This window comes from Myiozetetes cayanensis, unplaced genomic scaffold (assembly GCF_022539395.1).
Source record: "Myiozetetes cayanensis isolate MyiCay16 unplaced genomic scaffold, myiCay2020 scf4, whole genome shotgun sequence".
NCBI classification, from domain to species: domain Eukaryota; kingdom Metazoa; phylum Chordata; class Aves; order Passeriformes; family Tyrannidae; genus Myiozetetes; species Myiozetetes cayanensis.
In genome coordinates this window covers 28,037,934-28,050,440 of record NW_026087631.1, presented here as the reverse complement: position 1 = coordinate 28,050,440, position 12,507 = coordinate 28,037,934, and the positions used below count along the sequence as shown (strand labels likewise).

Sequence of the window (12,507 nt, the reverse complement as noted above, 5' to 3'; positions counted from 1 at the left end):
AAAGACAATCTATAAAGGAATTGACTCAACATATGAAACTTTCACTTTTCAGTGTAAGGCAAAAGATACATTTTCCTTTATGAACTTGAATTCACAGCACAAGATTTAATCAGTGATACGAAGATACTCTTTAAAGTCACACTGTTTCAAGAAGCAATTATGCCTACTTCAACTTCTTTCACATTTGTCACAGATTTACAAAAATCTGATCTTCTCATTTATCAGAACATCAAACAGAAAGCCAGTTTTTACAGTCAGTCACAACGTGATGGGACTAACAGGATGTAAATATTTTAGGGTTTTCCTGCACATGTAAAACAGTATTTCAATAAATATCAAGTTTCTTACTTTCAGTGAAAGAGAGAAATAAACTTTCAGAAAGAAATAAACAAAAGCACTTAAAGGGGGTAAAAGATCCCTTAACAGCCTGATCAGAGGAATAATCTGTATAATTGGACCATTACAAACATCAAGAAAATCCTGTAAAAGAGAGATCAAGCTAATAGCATTTTTAGACAGAAGGTCACCTGACTAAGCAATGGGATTTTGTAGATGATTCTGGTGTGCACCCCATAGGAAGGCTGCAGAACAACATCAGTGTGAATTGAAAGCCAGCACATTTCCCAAAGCAACTTGGAAGGAGAGACAGATTCTACACAGTAATTTAACAGCATCTATTCACTGTATTGTTGGAATACACAGCCAAACAAGATATCTCCAAATGCTACTGCCTTCTCATGCAGTAGCCACTCCTTCCAAATTATCTGAGGTATGCCTTTAGGTATGCCTTTTTTCAGGCGTGAATGAGTTGGCTTTCACAGAATTACAAAAAGTCCAATTATTTCACATTATTTAATGTGATTTTCATCTTAACAGTAATTTCTTTATTTACTCAGAATGACTTTAACATAAAATATTAAGAAATTATAAAAGATTAAAAAACAAACAAACAAAAAAAACCAGTCACTTCCTATTATTAAAGTTGTGGTCACCCCCCAAAATATACCATGTATGATTAGGTATTTTTGCAAGTAGCTGTTGTTAAAACAAAACCTTCTACAGATTCAGGTATCTACATTTTACCATTATATTCAACACAAATAACATTGATTCAGTAGACAAGTACTCTGTCACTTATGATTTTAATAACTTTTTCCTAGCACCAATGCCTTATTTTCTTAGGACAACAGTATAATATTAGAAACAACATCTGTACATGACACTTTTTTCCCTTTTAATAATAATTCACTTGAAGTATTTGCATTTTCCTTTTCAGCAACTGTAGTTTGCAAAGGATTAAGCCTCCTTTGTAAATTGATGCGTACATTCTTTTAAATTCTGCTCACTTTGAGAAGCCTGCACGAATGAAAAACACACCTTACCAAGGGATACTAATCAGCCTTTTGGATTCCCAACTGTCATTGCTATAATTCCACCATTAGAATAATTCTACCTTTAATTCATCCTTTTATGAAAGTTCTTTGTAATTTTGCAGAAAATAAGTTTTATTAATTTTTCTAACATGTTAGTAAGTTTGTCCCCTCGTTTTTTTGGGCTGTGTGAAGTGCTGGTCCACTGTTTTGTTGCTTTTAGTTTGTTTCTTAGATTCATATGTCCTGAAAACAAAGATTTTAAAATGCAACACAGTCAGACAGCTATCGCTTTCCTAAAAGAGAAAATACATTTTGACAACAGAACCAGATTAAGTTAATTGAGATGTAGGGCAAATATCCTAGAATCCCAATGTTTAAAGATAAATTCTACAAACTTATAAAACAGATGAACTGAAAACAAGAAGAAATTAATATGCAAATGATGGAATACTGGAAAGAAAAATAAATAAAACACAAAAACGAACAGACTGTAGTCCCATGCCCCCTGGTGGCACAAAAGAAACAACCAGATGGAAATCTTCCAAATACTACATTAAAGATACTCTGTGCACATGTCTGTGTAAAATCAGTGTTTTCCCTTGCAATGATGTTTAAGATGTATGAAAGGTTTCTTTACATAGAAAACTAAAAGCCTATTATGCCACTCACTCTGAAACTAACACATATAAAACAATACTTGATAGAGGTTTTACAGGTTGCCCAACACAGGAATCTTTAGATTCCTAGGAAGCTACAGTACAGTTGCCACCTATACAAAGTATTACCTGCTTCACTGCACATGACTGCAGTTCAAAGTCACCAAGTGTGCAACTCAAACACTGTTCACACTTATCCCACCTCTATATACACTGCCTATATAACTATGAAATCAGACACCTGATTAAAATTTATATTGTCATTTATGTATGTTGTAGAAATATTTTACCTTTCTTAAACAAAAAGATATTTACATTGCTTTGCAACAGCTTTTCAACTACCTGGTCATATATTACACCACCAATCTTACTAATATCATCTAACCAATTATAGTCTCTCCAGCATAGTAACAAACACAAGGGGGTAACAAAAAGTATTTTAAAACCTCATCAAATATATGTTTAGATTGATCCTCCCATTGTCATACACTGCCAACCCCCAGGAGACAGATATGAACTTCTGATTTGGAGGTCATGTCATATTTCATATCTTTAGACAGACCTTTCATTTAACTTATTCTACTTGAAACCTGTAACAGGTTCTACCAGTTTCTTTGTAAATCAGGTTCCCTGTTTAAAAATAGTAATTTGTTCTCAGATGACCTTCAAACAATGACTTCATATGTTGCTCCATATATCCAGCAATAATCCAGCTGCAGGATTCAAACCTACCTAGGACACTGATTTTCAGGAGTCTATTAAAGTATGTTACTTTAACTTTTGAGGTAGATCTTCTGTTATTTGGGAAAAAAATCCTTACAAAGACCTCCCAGTGTGGAATTTAACAGAGGACATTAATACAGAAAATCCTGCATTCTTTTCTGAAGACTACGAGATACATCATGCCTGTCTTTGAAAGCATTTAAACATGCCACATGATAACTCAACTTGAATGCTAAATATGAAATAAAAAGCTATAGTTAAGAACATGTAACTAAGACCTCATGCACTACCCAAGTTAAGACAGACAGGCAACCAAATTTTTGAGAACATCAAAATATTTTCAATTTTGTTGTGAAATGCCACATCCATGAGAATATACTTTAAGAAACAACAGTGTCACAGACTTGAAATGGCTTCCAGCCTTTATTCAGCATGAAAATAATTAACATCATGAATCCATTCTCAAGGTTAAAATTTCACATGGATTCAAATCATGCAAAAGCTAGGTCTATTATCATTGCACAGTAACCTTCACCTTACTCATGTTAAATAGATATCACCTATTCAACAGTAAAAGGATTTTAAAATATGAGCTGAACATGGAAAATGCTGCAACTCTTCAAAACAATAAATTTAACACATGAAAATAAATTCAGTTTCAATATTTTTAGAGGAAGGCAACTGACTTACTTCAAATGTCAAGGCCAAACAGTATCAAACAGTGAAGTTAGTTTAAAGCTCTTTCATCTTATTAATTGTTAGTAACAGATGTTGACTTACTAGTAGAACAGATTAGAAGCATGTTACAGGGGACACTACAAACACCTAATTAAAATATAAAACACACAGATCCTCTCCATTACTAAAACCATACTCCAGTGCTTTGTTCCAAATTAAGCTTTCAATTTCTCCTTTTTCTTTTTTTTTTTTTTCTTTTTTTTTTAACCGAGTAGAGATGTACCAATTTTAACTTAACCAGCACTGTCTCAAATTTTGTTTTCTACATATCCCATAGATACCGGATAGCAAAAGTTGGGCTAGCTGCACATTGATGAGTGTGCAAGTAAAGAATTTATTAAAAAGCAAGAAAAGCAATCCTCCTGTTACTCCACAGTAAAGGAAGTGTTTCTACAATAAGTGCAAAGTACCAGCAAATCCAATAGTGCTGAAAGTAGCTACAGCTGCCCTGGTAGAAGAATGGCATCACATGAGCCAACACACTGTGGTTACATAGGACTGGACTTAATCAACAAAATCCTTCCATGTGAGGGCAGCACCCTCCTCCCACTCGGAACAAAAACTGTTCTCACCTGTTAGCCGCACTGAGAAACCTGCCATTACCAGCACATGAACCAGCTACATAAACAGTTCCTTACGCTTCAGTCAGCCCGAACCCTTCAGTGGTTTTCATGCCCCAAATACTCCAAAGCAATCTGCTTTCCCACTGCCCTCTTCTTGTCCTTCTCTGTTTGCTTCTGATGCCAGTCTGACCTGCAGCAAGGACTCTCCAGAAAGGAGTATGCTGCCAACCAGCATAAGGAGGGAAGCCCAGTAGCACAAGGAGAGACCTCGATGTTTTATTATGGGGAAGTGGACAGTTTCTCCAACGTAAACATCGTACATTGTAGAAAAGACATTAGTTGCAACTTTCATTTCCTGAGTGAATGTTCAGTCCTTCCCTAAATGCTGTAACTTTCAACAGGCTACACTGATGATCATTTCCTCAGGAAAAAGAAAGCTAGCTCAAATAATTGAAGAGGGAGTATGAAAGGCCCACAGATGAGATCATCTCAGAGAAACAGATCGTCAGAGGAGAAATCTGCATTATAGACTTCTGATGTTACATCAGCTGGAATTTGGTTATTTGTATCCAGACTCAGCCAGCAACCACCAAGTGTTTGGTTCAAAACCAGAAAGAGCCCATTTTCTTTCTCACCCACATGAACAAGCAGGAGACCACGAAGGAGCTGGCAGTGTCCTATAAAAGAGATTGGTGCACCAATGAAGTGTGGTGAAGAAACCAGAGTACCACAATGAACAGAGCTCTCCAAAGGATGTGGCATTCAAGATCTTTGCCTATACACATTTACTGCAGTAAGCAGTGAGAAAACTGGACTCTGGCTGCACTGAATGGCAGTCATCTTAATGGTTTTCTGCACCGGTCTTGTCAATTACTATATCCAGGTACATCTTTGGAAATTATGCACTAACTTTGCTAAAATCTTCATATAAACCTCTGAAGAGATGCCAGCATATCAAGACAGTAAGACGAAGAAGCATTCACTATCACTTTACAGTGAACAGAACATACTAAATATAGAATTAAATGGTAACCCCCAGCATACAGAAAACAAGCAGGTAAAAGTGAAAAAGGTAACCTGGTGTAGCATCAAAGCTTAATACTTGAACACACTGTTTCAGCACGTATTCACTTTGCAAGATAGGACATAGAACAAAAAACAAGCATACAGTGCACCAGTTAAAGGAACAATTCAAGGTCTGAAGACTTTACCGATCTGGGCAGAAGGCATATGTGCATTTGTGACAATGAAAAGTACATAAGTAATCCTGTTAGCCATATCCTACCTTTAAAGTATTATTCGAAAGAAGCTCACTTTATAAAGACATTGGATTTTTTCTGAATTAAATAACTATAAAACAAAAGCTGTTCTCTTAAAAAAAATTAGGAAAGTTCTGACTCAAAAATGCAACAACCTGACAGATAGATTTTAAGAAGTTGATGGACTTCCACATTTTCCTTTACAAGAGGCAGCAATAACAGGAATGCTTAATGTACTATTATACTAGATTTAAGTTTCATGTAATTTACAGAGACAAATTTAAGGCATGCTGTTAGGGATTAGTTTTGACACCAACATCAGTGATCTGAAGGCAAGGAGAAAAGAAAGGGAGATGGAGAGAAATCTAGAAATACTCAAGTTTAAAGTAAAACTGAAAAATGTCCAGTGTGACTGACACATTTCAGTTTAATTTCCTTTTTGATTTCCCTTCCTACCCTAAGCCAAATCCTTATTTAAACGACTAGCAGCACAAGACCGAAGTACAGCTTACATGCCATTAGGAGTATGAGCATTTTAATAACGGTTATTTTCATTTGAACAAGTCAAAACTTAAAATAATGTGTTAGACAAATAAAAGCTCAAAGTAAGAATAAACTAGAAAACCTCTCTCCATTTAGTTTATAGTTAAGTTAGGCACTGGCTCTAGGAAGCAGAAGGAAGTGCTCAATTATAGTTAGTGTTACTACTCTGTAAAATACATTTTGCTCAACATTTTGCACCAGATTCAAAGACTGTAATTGAGGGAGGCTATTAGCTTCTGCTTGACTGCTGCTTAGCGAGATCTTACACAAAACATGCAAGCAATGAAAATGCTCTCTGAACATTAGGAAAACAAAGAATTGTTACTGACCTGTAATTATGTTCACAAAGATGGCTTCTCCTCCTTTGCAATGTACTACAAGCTCAGCAGAAGTAATCCTAAATTTCAATTATTTTGCACTCAAGATCATTTACGTGACATTCAAAGGCTTTTAGATTGTGAACTTACTAAGGGTTTTGTTTGTTTGTTTTTAAAATCAGTCAATATGTTTCAAATCCAGGAAAATTATGACTCTTTGTTTGGATTTTCACATTCAATCTCCTCAGCTGTGAAACTTTTAAGAATGCTAGTAAAAGTCACTGTGCCCACAATTTCTCAGTGCCCAGAAGTCAAAAAGCGACAACTTCAAAAAAATGATGCATAACCTTAATGATCACTATTCACATTTTAGAGTAAAACAAACATTTCCTAAATGCCTGGTCATGCTGCTTCCAACACTTCTGCAAACACAAGTCCTGTTCCATGTTACACAACACTGACTGGAAAGCTCCCAAACAAGCTCATGAAAACACATCAACTACTCTGAACATGCAGCTTCAAAACGTGTCCATGTAAGCCACTGATTTCAGTTACTTCACTATGGCAAGGTACATAGCCAAACTCTACATGGAAAAGGTGTTTATAGGGTATCTGTGGAGCATGGTACCTACCAAGCATCAGCTGATACACTGCAACTACAGAGGGCTGACTGAAGGCAGAGCTTCTTACAGTAGGAGAAGTGCTACCTCTGTAGCACTCCAGAATAAAGTTCACAAGGTGCCTTTGTTCAACACACAAATCAAAGAACTGCTGGTGTTTCTGCCATGTGTTTGGTCCTTATTTCCTGCTATTACTGCTCCACCCTTCCGTGATTCATATTTTGGCCAAGTGGTACTACTGTCAAATTATTGGCAAGTTCAAATGAAATAACACCCTGCGCTGCAACAATCAGCACCTGTGCAATTTATGCTGAAGTATTTGATACACTGTGTAGATGCCTTGAAAGCATGATTCCAGTAAAGAAGCTTTATCGGTACCACCAAGACCCAGGATACTTAACGCTTTGCTGGAAGGACACTGGAAACAAATAAAACAAAAAACAAACAAACAACAAAACCCTCAAAACAAAACAAAAAAGCAAACAAAACAAAAACAAAACAAAACAAATAGAAAGGGAGAGAGAACACACACCAAGCCAGCGGCTTTTAGAGGAACTGTACTCAATCACCTCAGTTCGATGCAGTGCAGTTTGTGAGTCCATAAAAGCAGTTAGCACACGTGAGATCAGAGTAAGCTTCAAATAACGTTTGTCGAACAGGGAGGTGGTGAAGAAAATACAGAGGGGGCAAAGAGTGGGATCTGCAAATAACAATTGCTTAGGAAAAAGAAAATGGTAAGCATGGAAGTTGCTACATTACTGTGTTTCAACTTTTAATAACGTTTAAAGAAAAGAACAAAGATAAATTAAAGCAATCACTTTGTACCGAACCAATTACCTATCAGAATAATGGCAGGCTCTACTTTCAAAAATGTATTTCCAGAAACAATCTTGCACACAGTGGGGACATATGTCCCATAAAAGCTAAACCAAGCCAAGTGAAAGTAGTTAGAGGAAAAAGTTCAAGTTCAAAGCATCACCTATCATGCAGTGACAGAGAATGCTGCAATGTGTTGCCGTTTCACCTTGCTCAATGATAAAATAAACTCAAAATTAACTTCCATGTTAAAAAGACCATATATTTCTGAAGTAAGACACTCTTACAAATCCTCTACTTAATTTTGCTTTTTCAGGTGGACTTTTAGTGTGTGTCATGCGTGCTAAGGTGCAAATGTAGAATCAAAAGAAATATTTCACAGCCTTCTGTGAAACGAGCAGCTTTCACGGATCTATTCTAAGTCAAGGTAAAGTTAGTTGAGAAAACAAGCCGTCATGCTAATGATTTTTTTTTTTATTATTATTTGAGTCCAAAATCCAGAATAGATCAATATGGGCTTATCAGCATTTGGTATTCCTCTGTATACAGTTACACAGTTTCATCAATACAAGGTGCTTATGGACTTACTCTACTAGAGACTTGATTTGACTGTAGTTTTCACTTAGCAGTTATCAATTTGGCCCACAAATTACTTGTAGCTGACACGTGCTGCACAACAGATGTCACAGGACTAAGCACCACTTTGAACCTTTCTGTACTCCACAGTCACACAAGATTTCTCAGAAAATCCTGCATTGTTGCAGACAAAACTAATACACTCAACCATTTTTTCTACTATATTCCACTAGAATAATCTTACACAATGATCTGTACTGACAACAGGTACAATAATAAACTAAAAATGGATCTAAGGCCATTCCTGCACCTTGAGCTTCTCCCTGTGCAACGTTGTAACGTGGTTCCCAGCCTGAGACAGTACACTGGGACACATCATATTCTGAGACGTGTTCTGAGACAGGAGCATCCTACGGTTAGGAACAGGCTCAGAAAGAGCTTGTGGTATGGCCATCCTAAGAATAATACATGCCAGACAAACAGGCAGGATTCATGAAGATATATGCAGGAATTACAAAGAAGAGGTCAGTAAGCCCGTAAGTCTGATCTCCATATATTATAAGTACCTATTCTTCCCCGAATTAACAGGAACTTCCACTGTATTACAACACAGAGATCTTCTGGTATTATGATTTCCATGCACCACCACCGATGACAAGCCTATACCTCCAGTTCTATTATAGTTGCCCCTATTGCCACCTTAGCATGAAGAGGTGTGAAAAAAATTCACAGTAAAACTGACAACTGTGCCAGCTTTTGCAATCCAAACACTGAGAAAGACACAATGTCACTGCTGTGTCCAAAGCCCGACTGCAGGTTCTGTTTAGCACAGCACGGAAAATCATTGAAGTATTTGGTTAGAGATTACATAAAGCCATCTGCCCATGGATATTCAGCCATCTTGGGAGATCCTCCCCAAAAGTTATTTCTGCAAGACATTTCTGTTGGCATCCTTGAACAACCACCTGAACTCTTAAAGCGTTAAGCAAGTTCTGTAAGAACAGCTCTTGTCTACACTGGCCTACACTGATAAATCTGAAAGAACACAGGTTCACAAGACTGAGTCTGATGTAAAGTACCTTGAGACCATGCCAAGACAAGGCACCTTGTCTGAAACAAAACATGGAAATGAAAATGAAGCAGTAATTCTAATAATTTATTTTACTACTGGCACTAGGTACCATGACACTTGAGGTGAATGCAGACTAAAAGGCAACACCAGCTGAAAACTCCCATCCCTAATCCAGGTAGAAATCAAACAGAATACTCAGATAGCAAATGCTTATAAGCTAAACAAGAGGTTCCTTTCAGAAGTACCCACTTTTTTTCTCTGAGTTTAGTGTAAGCTCAGTGTAGGTCAGGAAAAAGAAACTAATCAATGCGCAACTTTCAGGACATGAAAGGTGACGTGTCTTGTTACCAGAACTGCAGGGAGGAACAGCAAAGCTGAAAAATCAGCACACTGCCAGAACAGAAAGAGGTATGAAGTAAATCAAACCAGTAACACTTGAAAGAAGAAAAAAAAAAAAAAAAAAGGTTGCTTCCTCTTTCCAAGCCAAAAAATACTGACCTTTGTTAACAGAAAACAGAATGCTTTCTTAAATCTACAAACTGCTGCCATAGTTTTCCATAAACAAGAACAGTCTGAAGATTTTACATCTGTGGCTAGTTTCATTTACAGTACTCTGAGCTTTGGCAACACTACACTGGCACAAACAGTCATCTGAGGTAGTAGTATTGAAGCTGTTTTCTTCAAGTATTTCTGGAGGTTTCTATTCCACTTTTCATCTTTAAATTTATTTTAAACTGACATTATAACATTCTGAAAGTATTTGCCAGCTGTCAGAGGTTTCAGAGGTACAACAAAGTGAAAAATTTCTATCACATGGGTAGTAAAATCAAATTACAAAATCATGTCAATTTCATCTTGAACTTCCTCAAAGGATAAAGCAGTAAGAAAGGAAAACTGTTCACCCAAAGCAAGGACTAGTGATAGGCAGAAGATTCTCCAGTAAGAATAAGAGGCCTCAAAGAAATTTAGACATAGAAAAGACAAAAAGAGTAAACACTCACAGACCGTTCTAGAAGACTGAGAGAAAGGAGGAGGATGGAAGGAGAAATGCTGGTCTCTAACTGACTAGATTACGTAGAAGGAAGAGGCCTAAAAACAGATTACCGTCCAAAATCCTTCCTCACAAGAGAAAAAGACCACATTACACCTCAAACAATTGTAAGATACAGTCAGGAACTTCAACTGCGAGACAGTGGTAACAGAAGACAAAACATGTCTAATAAGTCTTCCTTGTTCATTCAAGTATTTCAAACCAAAATCTAACATTTAAAAAAAAAACAAACAAACAAACAAACCACCAATGGATGAGCTTTCCAATTCTATACTTCACCTGGATTAAACTCAGCTGGCGAAATAATAACACATTAAGTGATTTCTTTACTGGCCATATCACCAAAGTATCTGTTACAAGTGTAACACGTGGCATTACTCGCCTGCTGGAGTTACATTTCGAACAGACACAGCTCCTGTAGCCAGCTTTGTCTTTCATTCTTCCATTTCCTAAGCTTCTTTCCTTTCTCCTTGTTCCTGCAACAGCTAGTGGCTGACCTCTGAACTGTAACTTGAAGGAATAAAGGTAGAATAGATCCGCTCCCTTTCTTTACGTTTATGTAAAGGTTTTATCTTTACCATTAACAAAATGGTATCAGTAATTACTTTTGCATTAAATGAAACAATAGTGGTTCTAACAGAGAGAGAACCGTTACTTTTTATATAAGTTTTCGGAGTTCTATTCACTTGAAGTCTCACTGCAGAACTAGAATAAATTTACATTTGTTTTGTTTGCAAAAAATAAGTACCATGCAAGCATAAATAGGTTATAAATTGATTTTCTGAGTTGGGTTTTTTTTTGTACACTACTATAAGAACATAAAGCTGTTTGTACCCAGTAGCATTCTGCCATTCTGCACAGCATATCTCGCTGGTCTCTGAAATACATGTTTCTTGTCACGGGCAAACATTCCTTCTCAGAACACAACCGCGACGCACAGTTTTTGAATTTCTCCCTCACGCAGAAAACGGAGGAAAGTGAAGAGCTGCGTCTTTCAACCACGCGGCGTAGTCAGGTCAGCCGGTTACGGCTCGAAAGTAAGGCTTAGCGGAATGGAAAGCAGCAGCGAAGTCAGCATTTCCCTAAACCTACCTGTTGTTGCCACGGCTGAGGTTCTACCCTCCGGTTCCCAGCCCTCCCTGTCAGCTCCTGTTTCCAGCACCGATTCTCACAGCCCAGAGTGAGCTCCGCGTTCCCGCTCTGCTGCCCGCCCGAGGAGCCCCTCGGGCCGCGGGAGCCGCACCGCAGCCTCCAGCTCGTCCCGCCCGGTGAAGGTGGGCTTGTTCCCCTCCCCGGCAGCCGGGTGGGCTGTGCCCCGCACCCCGCTCCCTGCACAGCCCCGGGACAGGCCGAGCCGCGGCTGCGCCGCCCGGAAGCGGCTCCGTTCGCTCCCCGCCCCGGGGGCCCCGCAGCCCGAGAATCCCGGCGGGGAGAAAAAGGAGCCCCGTTGGCTGCACCGCCGCCTCCCCCTCTCCGCCCCCAGCCACCGCCCCTCTCACCTTGGGGAAGGTGCCCTCCCTCCGGGGGCTCTTCGGGTGGTCGAAGTGGCCGCGGTCCAGCATCAGGTAGAGGGAGAAGATCACAACGCAGAAGACTGCGCTGCCGAACACCGTGAACTGCCGGCTCAGCTTCATCTCCGCGGCCGCCGGGCCGGCTCCGCCGCGCTCCTCCCGCCGCGGCCGGCGCGCCCGGGCCCCGCTCGGCCGCCCCGCGATCGGGGCCGAAAGTTATCCCGGCGCGGCGGGGACCGCGGGCGCCGCCCCCGGAAAGGGGCGGCACGGACTGTCCTTCGGAGAAGTGCGAGATTGCCCCGGCCCTCCTCTCCCCTGCCCGCCGCGCCGGGGCAGAAGCCGTGTCGAGACCACCCCGCCGGCGCGGCCAGAGACGAGCCGAGAGTTTCCGGGAGCGGATCGGGTTCCCCCGCAGGAGAGCGCCCGGCGGGGAAGTGGCTGCAGCGGCGGCGCGGGGCCGACCAAACGGCGCTGCTCGCTGCTCCCCGCTCTCTGCCTCCTCCTCCTCCTCCTCCCTCCTCCTCCTCCTCCTCCTCCTCCTCCTCCCTCCTCCTCCTCCTCCTCCTCCTCCTCCTCCTCCTCCTCACTCCGGCCGCCTCTGCAGCCGCCCCGCTGCTCCTCGCTGCCTGCACGCGCGCGGAATCCAGCACCTCCTCCCGGGGCCGGAGCGGTGTCACAAGTGCCGCCGG

The 12,507-nt window shown here is 40.2% G+C and overlaps 1 protein-coding gene across 1 annotated transcript in view; it reads right to left on the bottom strand.

The window, feature by feature from the left end:
• Nucleotides 1-12,078, bottom strand: part of MAN2A1 (mannosidase alpha class 2A member 1) — a 105,411-nt gene extending 93,333 nt beyond the window's left edge. Inside the window, exon 1 of the mRNA XM_050328365.1 lies at nt 11,807-12,078. Coding sequence (XP_050184322.1) covers nt 11,807-11,941 — 135 coding nt within the window. The 5' untranslated portion in view covers nt 11,942-12,078. The remainder of the gene's footprint in view (nt 1-11,806) is intronic.
• Between the last annotated feature and the right edge of the window lie 429 nt (nt 12,079-12,507).